This window comes from Ammospiza caudacuta, chromosome 9 (assembly GCF_027887145.1).
Source record: "Ammospiza caudacuta isolate bAmmCau1 chromosome 9, bAmmCau1.pri, whole genome shotgun sequence".
NCBI lineage: Eukaryota > Metazoa > Chordata > Aves > Passeriformes > Passerellidae > Ammospiza > Ammospiza caudacuta.
The window spans coordinates 33,350,082-33,366,796 of NC_080601.1; the positions used below are offsets into that span (position 1 = coordinate 33,350,082).

The 16,715-nt window shown below is 49.9% G+C and overlaps 2 protein-coding genes across 2 annotated transcripts in view; one reads left to right on the top strand and one right to left on the bottom strand.

Moving 5' to 3' along the window:
• Positions 1-3,037: 3,037 nt before the first annotated feature.
• On the top strand, positions 3,038-4,060 carry NANOS1 (nanos C2HC-type zinc finger 1). Its single transcript, XM_058810826.1, has one exon. The coding sequence runs from the start codon at positions 3,082-3,084 to the stop codon at positions 3,865-3,867; it is 786 nt and encodes a 261-aa protein (XP_058666809.1). The 5' UTR covers positions 3,038-3,081; the 3' UTR covers positions 3,868-4,060.
• A 6,444-nt stretch (positions 4,061-10,504) lies between these two features.
• The window catches only part of EIF3A (eukaryotic translation initiation factor 3 subunit A), a 29,042-nt gene continuing 22,831 nt past the window's right edge, over positions 10,505-16,715 (bottom strand). The window contains exons 19-22 of the mRNA XM_058810944.1: positions 15,449-16,236; positions 13,622-13,796; positions 13,029-13,198; positions 10,505-11,758 (exon numbers count right to left, since the gene is read on the bottom strand). Coding sequence (XP_058666927.1) covers positions 11,517-11,758; positions 13,029-13,198; positions 13,622-13,796; positions 15,449-16,236 — 1,375 coding nt within the window. The 3' untranslated portion in view covers positions 10,505-11,516. The remainder of the gene's footprint in view (positions 11,759-13,028; positions 13,199-13,621; positions 13,797-15,448; positions 16,237-16,715) is intronic.

Below are 16,715 nucleotides of genomic sequence, written 5' to 3' on the forward strand. Positions count from 1 at the left end.
ACTTGTTAGATCATTTTTGCTTTGATACCAAGAAAAAAATCTTTCCTCCAGCCCCAAACAAAGGCCTCGCTCACCTGCAGCTGGCACAGCCCCAAATTTCCTGTGTATTCCCAGGAGTAATCTTGGACCCTACAAATTCCTGTGGCCACTGGGAGCTCCCCCAGCAGATTTCTCAAACCCCAGCAGATCTGGTGGCTCCCTGTGCTCAGATCAGCTCCAATTTCTGACACAGTTTTTCTCTGCTCTGAGGAAGCAGAAAACTTTCCCCCTGGCTGGGCAGAGCTTGGTGGTGGTGCTGAATTCACAGTGCCAACAGCTGTTTATTTGTCACTTCTGCTCCAGATGAGAGTTTGCCAGGGTTGCTGTGCCACAAGAACTCACATGAGACACCCCAAGGCAGCTGTGCTCCTACACTGCCCAAGCCCTGACAGGGGATCCCTAAAGGGGACTTTGGCACAGTCAGAAAAAATCCCAACTTCCAGCTGAGGACAAAGCAGTTGTTTTTCATGCAGTTCTCAGTGCTGCAAATGTAGAACATTTCAAAGCACACCAAAACATCAGTCCTTCCCAGAAGCAGCTGCCTGTCCATTAGCTCTTCTTGACGACATATTTTGTTTACTGCTTGAAACTGGTGAAGACTTTCACCAAGACTTTGATTCATTCCATGTCAACAGTGGGATTCCCTGCTCTGGCACCAGCACTGTGCCTGGGTGACCCCAATGAGCTGGCATGAGCTTGGTGCAAGCCTGACAATGCCTGGCAGCTCTGCAGGGACCTGAGTGGAGCTGCTGAGTCTTTGCTCAACACCGGAACATGCAGGTCCATGGGCAGAAGTCTGGACAAAGAAAGTAGTGAAGTAACTCCTGAAACACATCCCAAACACTTGGATTGCCAAGGCACGTGAGCTCTGCTGAGCTGTTGGTCAGACAGAGGATGCTGTTACTGCAGTGCTGGTGACAGGCGTCTGTCCTTCACAATATTTTCCCAGTGAGGATGTTTTTTTATGCTGCTCCAGGTTCTTCATCACAACACAGGGTCATTTTCCTCTCTGCCTGTAGCTACACATCCTGCTACAGCAGTGATGTGAAATTATTCACTCTGCCTCTTGAAATGCCTACAGAAGATAAGACACAACAATTGCTCCAGGAAGTGATGCTCGACCACTCTGACTGATCCCCCTGTGCCCTGTCACCCATCTGTCACCTCTGCCATTCCCTGCTGGCTCCAGTGCAAATCAGGCCCTGAAACACTCCAATGAAGAGGGAAAAGGACAGTCACATCTCAGGGATGAGCTCTGGGCTCAGCCTGACACCCCATGACAGTGAAATGTCCCTGCGGTCACCCAGTGCAGAACTGTGTCCCACAAAAGGTGGTCTGGAACAGAACTTCCTCTGGGAATGTTTTCAGTGCTGGAGGGAGTCCCAGAGAGTTCCAGCCAGGGAATTCATGCTCTGAAACTCTGCTTCCAGCCAGCTCTGCTCCCTGCAGCCATCCCTGTTGTTCCCTGCTCCTGGGCACACCCACTTCCCAGGCATTCCATGTGGCTGGGGAGGTGGATCCAGCCCCCAGGGAGGGATTCCTGATACCTGAGCTTATGAAACCTGCCCGTTCCAGATGCAAACAAAACACACTGGAAAGCTGCTTTACCTGCCAGAGGAGCATCTGTTTGACAAATCAGGGCCGTGCACAGGGGAGAGATATTTACTCCTGACAAAACCCACCCACCCTGCTCAGCCCAGCAGCTCTCACCAGGAGCTGGAAATTAATAGGATCTTTGCATTGTCAGCTCCTCTTGCCCAAATGGAAAAGCACACCTGATGCTTCCCAAAGGAGGATCTGGTTTCTGGGTGGCCTGACTGGATGGGAACCATCAGAGGCAGCAAAGGGGGTTTGCATCTCCCCACCACGGTGCCTTGTCCTGCAGCACAGCACCTGCCCTGCAGGACTGCCCAGAGGGCTGGGCCACCAAAACCTGGGCTCAGCAGGCCCAGCAGTGGGTGCTGAGGGACCCTGCTGCCTGTCCTGCTGCCAGGGTGTCTGTCCATCCTCCCACTGCACACAGAGCACTCACAGGCACAGCACAGCCAGGCCCATCCCTTCCTAGGGTTCAATATTCCAGACTGCTTCCCCACACCTGAGCAGCACTCCAGTGAGGGCTGCAACTCACCTGAGACCCCAGCCACACCTTCTCGAATTTAATTAATTAAAACTCACTTCTGGCAGAGGTGTAAAGAGGAAATCTCCTCTGCCCCAAACAACTTATTGGCAGCAATGGGAAGGCACCTGCTGCCCTGTTTCCATGAGCTTACAGGGCTCGTTCGAGCCTCTTTCCCCCGTACAAACTTGTTCTGTGCCCGCAGCGCTCTGCGGCGGGGGGCGATTCGCCCCTGCCACTGCCGGGCTCTCGGGGCGGCACCGCCCGGGCCTGTGCCCTGTCGGGTCCGGCTACACGGGCTGCTCCCGGATCATCCTGAGGCTCCGTTTCCGCTCCCCGTCCCGGTCCCGGTCCCGGTCCTGATTCCGGTCCCAGTCCCGATCCCAATCCGCATCCTCATCCCCATCCTAGTTCCGGTCCCGCTCCTGATTCCGGTCCCAGTCCCGATCCCGATCTCTCTCCCGATCCCACTCCTGATTCCGATGCCGGTGCCAGTCCCGATCTCCATCCCGGTCCCGATCTCCATCCCCATCCCGGTCCCCGTCTCCATCCCCCGGTATCCCGGTTCCCCGATCCCGGTCCCCCCATATCCCGATCCCACAGTCCCCGTCCCCCGGTGTCCCAGTCCCGGTCTCGGTATCCCTATCCCGGAATCGCTGTCCCTGTCCCGGTCCTGTCCCCGGTCCGGCCGCACCTGCGGGACCGGAGCGCGCCCCGACCGCGGCTGAGCCACGCCCCCTCCGCCGCTCAGCCAATGAACGCGAAGGAGCTCTGGACATCAGCCAATGGGAGCGCGGCGGCCGCGCCCCCGCCCCCTACTTGAGGCGCTCCGCGCGGCCGCGCGCTCGCAGAGGCGGCGGCGGGAGCGGGGAGCGGGAGCGGTCCCGGAGCGCACGGAGCGCCGCGCCCGAGGCGGGGCCGCTCCCATGGAGGCATTCCCGGGCACCAAGCTGGAGCAGCACCGGCACCTCCCGCCCGTGGAGTGCCTGCCGGGCGCCCGCTACGGCGGCCGGAGCCACAGCGCCTGCGGGAACGTCTTCAACTCCTGGAACGACTACCTGGGGCTGGCTACGCTCATCACCAAGGCCGTGCGGCCCGGCAAGGGCTTCGGCCCCGAGCCCCCCTCGGTGGTGGTAGCGGCCGCCGTGCCGCCGGCCGAGGAGGAGGAGGAAGAGGAGGAGGAGGAGGAAGAAGAGGCGGCGGGGCCGTACTTCGAGGGCGCGCTGGACTTGCACGACCTGGAGCTGTGCGGGCATCACCACCATCACCACCACCACCACGGCGAGGGGCTGCTGGAGGAGCGCTTCGCCGAGTTCAGCCCCTTTCCCGGGCGCGGCGGCCCCGCCGCCGTGGTGTTCGACTGCTCGGGGGAGCACCCGGGCCGGGAGGGCTCTGCCCACGCCTGGGGCGGCGTGGTGGTGGCGGGGCGGCTGCCGGCGCACCCGCGGGCCGCCTCCCGCCTGCTCAAGCCCGAGCTGCAGGTCTGCGTCTTCTGCCGGAACAACAAGGAGGCGGTGGCCCTCTACACCACGCACATCCTCAAGGGACCCGACGGCCGCGTCCTGTGCCCGGTGCTGCGGCGCTACACCTGCCCCCTGTGCGGCGCCAGCGGCGACAATGCCCACACCATCAAGTACTGCCCCCTGTCCAAAGTGCCGGCGGCGCGGCAGCTCCGGCACGCCCGGACCGCGCTGGGCAGGAAGGGCCGCTAGCGGCCGGGACCCCCGGGGCTCGCCCCGCGCCCCCCAGCGCTGACACCGCCCCGGACCCGGCCCCGCTCCCGGCCCCGGGGCGGCCGCTGCGCGCTGGAACGCGCGGAGCCCGGCGCCGGGCACGGGCACTGCGAGGCGGAGATGCGCTGTGTTTGTTTATTGTAAGAAAAAATATATCTATATGTGATTTTTATGGAGACGGCGAGGTCTGACTGGGTGCGGTGTGCGGGGGGAGTCCGGGGTTAAACCCGCGGCCGGGGAGGTGGCGAGGTCCCGGTGCCCATGTCGGGGGTCCCGGTGCCCGTGTCGGGGCAGCGCCGCCTTCTCCCGCCCGGCCCGAGCGCTCCGTGCGGCGGGAGAGCCGCTCTTCATTGCTAATAACAAGGTGTTTAATTAGGGTACAACACTCCGCCTTTCAGCGCTTAAAGCAAACATCCCGGCGGTTTCCTTCGCCGGTGTTAATGCCGGTGTGCAAATCGCCATCGGAGCTGCGCTCGGTGGTTCGCAGCTGCTTCCCGGAATCGCAGCATCCCAGCGGTCAGCCTGCCTCCCGTGGGCACCGATGGCGCTGGTCCCGCTGATCCCCGTGTGGAATACGCGGCTTTAGGGGAGGTCTGAGGGGAGAAAACATCCAAGTGCGTGTTTGAAAACGTGCTGGCTCTGGGCTAGAGTGCAAACCGAGCCCGTGCTGCTGACAGAAAGGCAGAAAGAAGGGCAGTGGAACAAGCTTTGATGCAGCTGTGTTTGTGGTGGAGAATGGGGGAAACCCAATGGAACGAGACCTGCACAAAGCAGAAAGCTGGGACCGTAGGAGAACGGAAGAAAGGGAGGTTGTTTGTTTTCAAGAGTTAAGAGAATGTGGCTTTAACTCCTTGCAACTAAAAGAGATCTACCCGTGTGGATAACAAATATCCTTAACTCTACACAGACCGTACAAAGCATAAGAATTAGGCTGAAGTCCTGGACCACTCTGGGTGATGGCAGTTCCTTGGTACTGAATATTGGCCAGGGCTGTATCATGTCTAATACCCAAGTGAAAAAAGGCTTTTTTTTTTTTTTTTTTTTGGTTGGTTTGTCTGATCGTTGTTTCTGTTTTGTTTTGGATGTTTTTTGTTTGTTTTTAGTTGGGATTTTTTGTTTGTTTTGTTTTGAGTTTTTGGGGTTTTTGTTTGTTTTTGGTTTTAGTTTTTTGGGGGTTTTTTTATTACCCAGAGGCAGGACAAGGAGCAGCAGCTGTTTGGAGTTTAAGAGTACTCTGGAGCAGAGATGGGTGCTGGAGTTTTCAGGGCAGAATCACACTGCTGTGCAGCAGGGAGGTGAAGAGAGGTGGGACATCACCAGGAAGGTGAGAAAGGAGATGGGACAGAAAAAGGGAACTAGGAAAGTGAAGAGTAATCCACACTTGAGTGGGGTTTTTTTGAAAAGCTGCTCAGCAGGGTGGCAGATGGGGTCAGGAGAGCAGGACAGTCAAGGATGGAGTCAAAACGTGTGGGGTGGGCTGGGCATGGGGACCCAGGGTTCATTACTCACTGTTGACTCCCAGCTGCAGCAATTAGGAGGGAGAATCTGATTTTGTGTGGAAGTGTTCCCTTAAATCTCCATCAGATGGCTCCAAAGATGGTGTCAGGTCTAATTACCAAATGCAGTGGGGTTTGCATTAAATAACACTCAGTGGCTGCAGCTATCCTTGTGCTGAATACATTACATTTTGCCTCTTGCTCTGTGGGGAGTGCACCACAGGCTCTTCTAAGCTGTTAAAGTTAGATGTGTTTGGTTTTGTGATTCCTGGTCCACATAGGTTTAATCTGTGTCCACATTAGAATCGAGCTCCAGTGTGATGCTGTGGGAAGAGTTTTCTTCTGTAATTTTGTTACCTCCTTGTGGGAAGTTTGAAGATCCTTATATACATTTTAATGCAGCTGACTGTTACTGGACACAAAAGCAAGAAAGATCAAAGAGAAAATGTGTCTCGGGTATTTTCTGAGGGTTCACTGGGCATGATTGGAGGGGTTTGCCATGACCCTGCCCCTCCTCTTGCTCTTTCCATTCAGCTGCTGTGCAGCACCAGCCTGAAATCCCTCAGGATAACAGCAGATCTGTGTCCTGCATGGCACTGGCCTTCTGCAGAGCCTGTGTGAGAGGAAAACTTGTGTCCACAGCCTGCAGCTCCTGGTTCTGTTCTGCAGGGAGCTGCAGCCTTGCTCTGGAGAGGCCAGGAGCTGCCTGGCCCCGCTGCTACCCAGCACTGGGCATCCCATCACAGGTAAAGTGCAAGGGTAACAGCTTCAAGACCAGTTGGGGGTGGGGGAAGTAAAAAAAAAAAAAAAAACAAACCTCAAACTACTGCAGAAAGATGACAGGATTCAGCAAAAGCCAGCCTGACAGCAAGGCTCTTCAGTGACTTTATGTAATCATTCAACAGGACAGCTTGCCCTTTAAAGATTTACAAGTGTGAGTCTAACAAAGACTAAACCTTAAAGGATTTTTTGATTGGTTTTTTTGAAGTGAGCTCCTGTGATTTCTGGCGTACCAGCACACTCCTTGTGGCACTGAGTGAGCAGAAAGATGCTTGTTCTTGGTCACTCTGGAAAGGTTATTACAATAGACAGTGTTTTGTTTTGCTACTTTGACTCCTTAAATACAGGGAACTGTTTGCATTAGTAATTTAAATTCTAGGAACAGCAAAGAGCTTAATCTGAAATCTATGAAAAGTGAGATACTATTTTCACTCTTCTGCAAGCATTTGCAAATCAAAATATTATGGTCACCTGATTAAACTTGTGCATGTAAGTCATGGAATCTTTTCTATAGTGATAGTCTGGCAAGAGCAGTGAACACAATATTGGATAATCATCCTCAGCTGGTGCTAGTCTTGGCAAAAAGCAAGCTACTTTTAATTAGAAACTACTTTCAGGTGCATAGGTAACTTGATTCAGCTGAAGTCAGGTAAGTCTGTGCCCATCTTTAGTGGAAATTCTGTTTGGGCAGGTTGCTGTCAGTCTGCTGACCAGTGACTCAGATGCCATAGGACCCAACCACAACAGCTATAAAATGTCCTTTTTTCTTTTACAGTGCCAGTGTGACCCATCAGATATATAGATTATAGGTTATTTTTTACTAGAGATGCTAAGAGTTGCATAGGGAGGAAGATAGATATAATTCTAAAATTACTGTTTTCTGGACAAAACAAGTGATGCACTGAAAGTGGAACAAGGTTTAGCGAAGCCTCCTGCCCAGGAGAGAAAGGGCTAACAGAGCTTGAAGTGCAGCAAGGGAGGCTTTGATTAGCAAAGTGCAGTGGAAGAGTTGGCAAAATCTCTATCCTACTGTAATTAAATGCATTGATTTTATTTAAGGGAAGGACCAGACAAAGTGTAGAACATTTCAGCTACAGCTGAAAATGGCAAGAAAAAGGAAGAATTGGGTGGGTTTTTTTCACCACTTGAGTGCCCACTTGCTGCAATGCTGCAGTAAACCACAGGATGGGCACTGGTGCCTGAATGAGAGGCACAATTTGGATCTTGCATTTCACTGACCCAATGCCTTCCCTTTGTAGGCTGGCACCACTCAGCAGAACCCTTTAGCCACAGGAGGAAAACTTGCTTACATGCAGCAGCTCCGGCCAAGGAGAGCAGCCCAAGGACAGGGAAATCACAGAGATCTCTTTCATTTACAGCAAGACAAGCCTCCCAGTACTCTTGCTGTCTGAGGTGGCTCCTGGCTGCCCATCAGCCCACCCCAACATCCTCCTGGCCCTCCTCATGGCCTCACTGAGGTCACCAAAGTCATGACATGTCCTGGGCTGCAGATGTGGCTGTGCCCAGTCAGGGGAAACACCACTGCACCCTGCCAGTTCTCATAAATGTGGATTTTGTAAGTAAATATTAGTTTTTATAGGTAAAGCACTCTAGGTAAAGCTTAAATATGATGCCAATTATGCCCCTCTTCTGCTGAGGACCCTGATGGCCCTGTCCATGGGCTGGGTCAGTGTCTGGACTGCTCCTGCAGCAGGTAGGAAACTGCACTTGTCATACCTGACACTGCCCTGCTGGAGATTTATTTTAATCCAGCAACATTTGCACCCATTCAAACAGCAGCAGCCTTAAGTTCTGCCTTCTAAACACAGCCTGTCACAGTTTGTGTTCTTCTGAGGTTCACTGAAAAATTTAGCTGTTTAAGGGAACATGACTCAAACAAGGCAAAGATTGACACAACTCATTTGGCTTCATCAACGTTTTCAGGTAACCAAATTCTGTGTTCATGTTTAATGATGGTGGGAGATGGAGGTTTGAGCTGTTGGATTTGGTCAGCAGAGGTTTTTGATCACTGTCAGTATTGTGTCTAAGCAGATCAAGCAATAAAATAAACACCCTGGCATGCCTGCAAAGCTCACATCTCCCCAGCCTCTTGCCAAGCTGCCCAGCCCTGAAAATGTAACACTCACTGACAACATTGCCACAATCTCAAATAATGCAAATTAACAACACAGATTGGGAAGCAGCTTTAGCTGGTGCAGGGATGACTAACTCCCATCCCTGTGTGGAAGTGTCTTTGTGTGGATACAATTAAAACTGCAACTGAAGGTATAATCACTATTTACACATTATAAGGCTGCAGGAAGGCAAATGTTGTGATAAAATGCTGAAAGGACCATCTGAGGAAGCACAGGCCAGATGCTATCACTTCAGTTCCTGGGAGAATCAGAGGAAATCCTTGCAGAACATCTTTTTGGGGACATGCAGAAGACAACTGGGAACAGCCAGAATGGAATTACTGAGGGTAAGCCATGCCTGGCTCACCTGCCTTCTACGTGTATTAAAATATCTTTGTGGATGAGGGAAGGAGCACTGGATGTTCTTCATGTCAGCTTTAGCAAGGCTTTCAGCACTGTCTCACACACTGTCCTTGCACCCAGCTCAGGATGGAGCCCACCTAACAAAGGGGGCAGCAAACCTGGCTGGGTGTCTGGGCTCAGCACCGTGGGCTGGGCTGGAACCATCCTCCAGGCCTGGAGCAGCCACAGGATGGCACTGAGGTGGGACACAGCTGGGACAGGGCTGCTGGCCAGGGGGATGGACAGGAGCCTGCTGACCTCAGGAGGGAGCAGGGCAGCCAAGGAAGGAGCCCTTGCAGTGCCAGGCTGGGGGCACAAACAGGGAAAAGGTGAGCACGAGGCAGCAGAGCCCAGGCTGTCTGAGCTGGGCACTGAACTGTTCCCAGCCTGCAGAAGGGAAGAGTCCCCCTCAGTTCACCCCATCTTTCCTGTGTGCTCTTTGGGGTTCCATTCCCCCCACACAAGGACTCAGCCAAATTTGAGTTCAGCAGAGGACCAACACAGTGTCCAGGGCTGGAGCACACAGCTGGGAGGAAAGGTTGAAGGGACAGGGCTTGTTCAGCCTGGAAAAAGGAATTGTTTTAGGGGAGACCTCACAGAAGTCTCCCATTTCCTACTAGGAAGTTATCTGGAAAATTCCAGCTTTTGCACAGTAGCACACAGTGAGCAGAGAGATACAGGGTAGAAGCCAAAAGAGAGAGGTCTAAACTTTTGAGGGCCACAAAAATGACCAGAGAGCTGGAGCACCTCCCCAGTGAGGAAAGGCTGAGAGCTGAGGTTTTTCAGGTTTTTCAGCCTGGAGAGCAGGCTCCACAGAACCCTAACTGTGGCCTTTGAAGGGGGCCTGCCTGTAAGAAGGATAGGCACAGATTTTTTGGCAGACTTTGTTGTGATAGGAAAAGGGGTAATGGTTTTAAACTGAAGGATGGTTGATTCAGATTAGATACAAGAGGTTTTTTAACAATGAGGGTGGAAAACAGTGGCACAGATTGCCCAGAGACAGGGTGGATGCCCCTTCCCTGGAAACATTGAAGCTCTGAGCAACATGACCTATTGAATATGTCCCTACTCATTGCAGCTGAGGGTTGGACTGGATGTCCTTTGAGCTCCCCTTCCACACCAAACCATTCTGTGACACTGATTTTTCACTCTGGAGCAGGCAAGCACTGGAAGAGGCTTCCCAGAACAGTTGTACAGTCCTCAGCCTCAGAGGTCTTCAAAACCACACTGGACAAGCACAGTTGTTAGGACCACAGGAATTTCACAGCCAGCGGTGTCCCCTTTAACAGCATCCAGTGACACAGAATGCAAGGACAGCAGGAGGTGGCTGAAGAACAGCAGCACCTCTACTCCAGATCCAGTAAGCACCATTACTGGGGGGTTGCCGGTCTCTAGTTCCATCATTTTTGGGACTGTATAAAGAACAAAAAATACTTTTCGGGTTTTTTTTATGCTTAGAAAACACTACTTCTGAAGGAGTCCTGTGATTCAACCAGCAATGACAGGATCCAAAGACACAAAAATCAAGCCCTGAGAAGATGGCTCTGAGAGCGAGGTTTTCCCAAGAAAACTACTGGCCCTGGATAACCCAGAAGAGGGCAGGAAAAGGACAAGAGGAGTAGTACAACTTCTGTTCACACACCAGGTTTCTCAGGGAGAAACTAGCCCAGGTGTTCTCATCTTCTTCAGCAGATACAGAACAGGTCTGAGAACAGAAAATGGTTGTTCAATAGCTGTTCTGCATGAACACATGGTGCAGGACTCACCAAAAAGTCAAGACACTGCAGCAGCTAATTCCTTAACTTGTTTATTTATCATTGAAGAAACACACAGCAGCAAGTTCTGTGTTGGCTTCAGTGTGACCAGATTGTTCCTTGTTGTTACTGCACCCCAGCTTTAAAGTCAACACAGCCATTACTACAAATCACTTTTTTGGAAAGGGAAAGAATTGACCCTGAAGACAAAGAATTGGGGGGAAAATTGAACAATTTCTCCAAAACCACACATTTTAAATATGACAATATTTATAAATCCTTGAAAGGCATGAATTATCCAGTAATGGAAAAAGCAGTTGTGATATTGGCAACAGAAAGTACATAGCCATATGCTTACCAAAACACAAATTGTAAAAGCTGCAAGTTTGATTTGTACACTGCAGCAGTGTGTACATTACTGGAACAATGACTGCAAAGTGGCCTCAGAGGCATTATGGATTCAAGTAAATCTACAGAAAATATCCCAGTGTAGCTAATTCACAATGTTTATTGTATTCAATTCAAATTTAAACAACTTACTGAATTTAGATAGTGATAGAATATCTCAGAAACAGCCTGCCCTCAAAAATACCTATGTAAAAGAGGGCTTTTCTACTTTCTGGCTAATTATGCAAATTCTTTTAGCTCTGCTTTTTCAATAATTCCACTGTGTGAACAGAGGCGTTTTCAGATGCGTGTCCTGTGACAATAATACCCCATTCCAAACTAAGAGAGACTAAAAATAAAAAGGGCAGCCTGTTTTTGGTGCAGAAGAGAAGCTGTACTGAAGACAGCTGTTGGGTTTGCTTCTTTTTATTTTAGCAACAAATGACCCATGAAATAAGCATCATTTGAAATCTCAAAACCTGGCATTCAATTTCCAACCTTCTGCTGTGAGTTTTGTGCATGATCAATCTATATGAGTAAGTAATTCATGCTTTCATGTTACCTCAAAACATTGGTTAAAGAATTCCAAATTCAGAATGTTTATAAGCACAAATATAATCTGTGGATTCCATCAAATCAAAGCTAAAACATCGGTTAAACTCTGTGATTCCCACTTAACGTCGTACAGTGGTCCACCCTTCTTCGTCTGTCTCGTTTTTAGTGCGGCGTGTGGGCTCACGCTCCTTCTCTGCTTTCCAGGATCCTTTCTCCTTCTCCCCATCCCTTTCTCTCTCTTTGGAAGCTGCTGGGGGAGCAGAGGTTGGAGGAGCAGCAGGAGCAGGGCCCGAGCGCCGCGGCGGTTCCCGCTCCTCGCCGCGCTCTTCCCTCCTGTCATCGGCGCGCCGCCACGAGCTCACTGCGGGGAGAAAGGAAAACAACTCAGTCACGCTCCAGCAGCAGCCTGCAAGAGCTCCAACAAACAGCCCCCACCCTGGCAGTGGGATTTACTGATCCTCAGCCCTGACAACAGGGAATACCATCACAATGGCCAAATACACGTTTTGATTTTATAGGAAAGTACAGCAGAACTACTCAAACCTCTTTTCAGGTTTGGGATTGTGGTGAGCAAGCCCAGTGTCATCTTAAAACACAGTAACTGCAGTAAGAATGTTCTACTGCTGTATGTGGCTTTATGGTGTAAAAACATATTCTTATATTAGCAGAATTAAAATCACAAAAGTGCCTCCTTAGAAATGACTGAACCCTGAAAATAGAAAAATCCTGACTCAAAAACATCTGTGGAAAACGTTTAGGTGTTTGCTGCTATTGCAAGACAGGAAATTGCTATTAAGCCTACTGGAATCAGATGTAAAATGGTACTGAATTACATGACTCCACTGGTAACAGCATCCACCACCCTTTACTGTATGAAAAACTGTTCATTTCCACCAAAAGGATGTGCCACCCCAGCTGTGTGTGAACAAAGCTATGGCAGATGCCAAGAAGTAGAATCCCATTAAAAAGAAATCTCCACACTGAGAACACTCTGCCTTTCTGTCAGCAGCACTCCTGTGTTGCCATGCTCTGTTCCAGCTTGCTCCTAAGGAGCACCCACATTTGGGGCAGAGACAAAATGAGATTCTGAAGGTAAGAATGTCAGAATTGGAAGATGTGGTGGTCCCTCCAGGCTAAATGGATTTGCTGTTAGCGTATTTTTAGAACACAGCAAAAGATTAATAACTATATGAAATTAATACAGGTCTGTCATCAAAATTAATACTATTAATAGTGTAAAACCCTCATTCACAAATATTTCCGTCACATTTTAATGGTTTTAAGGAAAGGGTTTTAAGAAAAGGGTTTTAAGAAATTACTTTCTGGGATGTCTGTCTTGATAATCTGAACACAAGGACTACATACACCCAGAACACAATCCTATGAGAAGCGCGTACTTGAAATGTTATCCTGCTACTGTAGAAGTGAAATGCTACTAAGATGGAAAACAACACAATTAGAAATAGTTAAGATTCCCTGAAGAACTCCCTATTATGCCAAAGGTGCTGTTTATTATTTTGTTTATGGAAAGGCAGTTTAAAGATAGGCTGAAATCTATTCCCCTGGCAGTGTCAGGAAGAGGGAGGCTCTGTGCAGCATGCAGGACTTTGGGGACACTAAAGGGAACGTACGCTCTTCCCGGTCGGATCGCAGGGGGATCCCTCTCCTGAGGGGCGGCTCCCTGTCGTCACCACGCCGGTCCCTCATGTCACGGCCACCTCTGTCCCACTCCTCACGGCGACTCGAATCTCTCCAGCTGGAAGTTTCCTCAGCTGGCCCTCTCCTCCAACCGCCTTCATCCCTTTGGCCACACAGAACATAAAACAAAACGTTAGGATTTTTATCTTTGCTATGGAAAGGCGCAGTAATAAATCACAACACGGATATTTACAGACCTAGTGGGTGTATATTTAACATACTTCCAAAATTGGTTTTGTTTTCCTGGAGCCTAACATGGAATTCTCTTGATAAAAGGTTAAAAAGAAAAATTTAAAAGCATTTTAAGCATTGTGGAATTCCTCCTGTAAACAGATATCATCCTAAAAATAACAAACCAAAAAGGCTCCAAAATGCCCCTATCCATTTGCTGCCCTAAAGTGCTTAGCTTCACACAAACTAACCCTTGTTCCTTTCACTCAGCAATTCCACGTTACTTCTGTATCAGCAGAGCCCTTTTTTCTTTTGGCAGAAACATTCTAGAAGTACTTAAACAGAGCAGTCAGACCTGGGACGCCTGAAACGATCGTCTCGATCAAAATCTCTCTCCCTGTCGAATTCCCGCTCCTTCTCGCCTTCATCCCGATCTTTGTCTCGATCCCATTCACGGTCTCCCGAAGGTCTGGAGTCTCGGGGAGGGCCCCAGCTGTCCTCACGAGCCTTCTCTCGTTCTCTCCACCCCCCTGGAAGAAAGAAACACAGTCAAAGGAGTTTGTGAGTGACCTCTGATCTCTCTTGTAGACAAAGAACCCTTTACTTCCGTCACAGAAACTGGTTCTTCAAGTTCTGACTCCTGAAGATGCAACTCAAGATGTTTGTAGGAAGCTTGCACTTGGGAGGCACAGAGAAAACACTGTGCAAGCAGCTAAATGTAAAGCCAGTAATGCACAGGGCTGCAATTCAGCAGAGCTGGCTGCACCCTGCAGCTTTCAGCCAGAAACCACAAGGGTCTGGTGCAAAACAAGTGCAAGAAGAAGCAGAGGGTGTAGCCCAGACAGCAGATTCCTTTGTGAAAATCCACAAGTGAGGAGATTTTAAGGAAGCAGATTTTTAAAGGACTTACTGCTTTTTAAAGCACTACTTTAAAATGTGACTTTTGTTACCATCCACTTAACACAGTGCACCCTGCAGTACTGCTCAGTTATTTATGAATGGGTGTTCTTTATTATGTAGCTTGCTTAGGCTTTAAATAGGAAAAACTGGAGTGCAAATTTTGATATTTATAGTAAGTATTCTAAAGGTTTGGATTATATGATTAGTGTTTATGAAAGCTGACATGGTGCCTGCCAATACATAAGTGAAAAGAACCAGGAAATCAAAATAATATCTAACATTCAGATGTCATCAACAGTTCTGAAAAAAATCAGAAACAGCTCTAGACACCATCAATGACACTTAAGAACAGAAATAAACAATACAAGAACAGGATAATTCAGATTTTAAGGGACCTCAGAAGGTCATCTAATCCAAGCTCTGCTCTTAACAGGACTCTCAGTAAGAGTTAAAAACAAAAAGGGAATGTTAAAAACTTTATCTCTGCACACACAGGAAGGGCTTATCAAAACCACACCCACTTGAATGAAGTATCAAAATCTTCCTTTAGAAGGAGATTAACTTCAGACACATGGAAGTGGCAGGGAAAGAGTCCAAGGTGTGCTAATCTAGTGAGAATGCTCCCAGCAGAGCATTCAACTTGTATATTTTGTTTTTGCACACAGGGAGGTGACCAGTGTTAAGTGTGACCATCACATATCTTCCACACAAGCAATTTTTTTTTAACTTCAACTAAATGAAAAGGTTTAATTATGGTAAGTGGAGGAGTGTGTAGCCATGATATTTTCTGAAAAATCCGTTCCTTAGGATTTTTTCTCCTGAGAAGCTGAGAGGCCTCAGGAACAAAATGTAAACATTGATTATGTGCTGCTGTGGAATGCAACAGGTGCATCTGTGATTGGTCTCATGTGGTTGTTTCTAATTAATGACCAATCACAGTGAGCTGGCTCAGACTCTCTGTCCGAGACACAAGCTTTTGTTATCATTCATTCTTTTCCTGTTCTTAGCCAGCCTTCTGATGAAAACCTTTCTTCTATTCTTTTAGTATAGTTTTAATATAATATATATAAAATAATAAATCAAGCCTTCTGAAACATGGAGTCAGATCCTTGTTTCTTGCCTCATCCTAAGACCCCTGTGAACACTGTCACAGGAATGTCCATATAAACCAAATTAATCCAGATGTTTTCAGAGCTGATTCTCCCACCTCTGGTACCAAGTATGTTACATTCACTATCTGTGAGGATACTCTGGAGGGAGGATTATTGTTTTTAAGTTTTACCTGGTTTACCAAACGGTCTCCAAGGGCCTGGCCTGGAGTCCTCACCGCCACGCCACGGGCCCCTGTCATCGTCTCTCCTGGAGAGCCTGTCATCGTCCGCGTTGCGCCAGGGTCCCCTGTCCTCATCCCTCCGGGCCATCCTGTCGTCATCCAGCCCGCGCCGGGGCCCTCTGTCATCATCCAGCCCGCGCCGGGGCCCCCTGTCGTCATCTGCAGCCCTCCAGCTGCCCCTGTCATCATCCAGGGCACGCCTGGGGGGCCTGTCCTCATCCAGGGCACGTCTAGGGGGCCTATCATCATCCAGCCCACGCCGCGGCCCTCTGTCGTCATCCGCCGCGCGCCAGCTGCCTCTGTCATCGTCCAAGCCGCGCCGGGGAGGCCTGTCGTCATCCAGGGCACGTCTGGGTGGTCTGTCATCATCCAGGACACGTCTGGGGGGCCTGTCATCATCCAGGGCACGTCTGGGGGGCCTGTCATCATCCAGGGCACGTCTGGGACCTCTGTCGTCATCTGCAGCTCGCCAGCTTCCTCTGTCATCATCCAAACCACGGCGGGGCGGCCTGTCCTCGTCCAAGCCACGTCTGGGGGGCCTGTCCTCATCCCCTTCTCGCCTCGGGGGCCTGTCCTCGTCCCCTTCCCGTCTAGGTGGCCTGTCCTCTGCTGACTCTGGAGGACGCTCCTTGTCATCTGCAGGACCACGCCTGGGCAGATCGTCCCCTCGCCGGGGCAGATCGTCCCCGCGGCGGAACGGTCGGTCATCGTCTCGCGGATCTCCTCGACGCCAGTCTCTGCAAAACCACAGGGAACGAGTGAGAAGTGGAGGGTGACATCCAGGAAAGCTTTACATCAACAGCAGCAAACCCCTCAAAGCCATTTCTGACTGCACCCACTTAATCAGTGGCTCCAAACACAAAGTGTGCAGTTTCAAATGCACCTTTTAACGCCCTTCACTGCCACAGGAAAGCGGCAGGTCACCGTCCCTACAGCTCCAGTAAAGTCTCAGCAGTTCACCACCTCCTTTCAAACTACAGTTTGGACAGTCCCCTGTTGGTTATCTGCTGCAACACCACAGAGAAGAGGGCTTGCTTCTACACCAAGCCTAATTTGGCAAACTTGACCTAAGTCTGAAAGAATCAATACTAAAAAATCCCACAACCATCAATTCAGTATCCCTCTCTCCAAGCACTTGCCACCCTACACATCATTAAGTCTGCTGTCTACAAGATTTTAAACATATATTTAGACCATAAACCCTGTTTTTGTCACC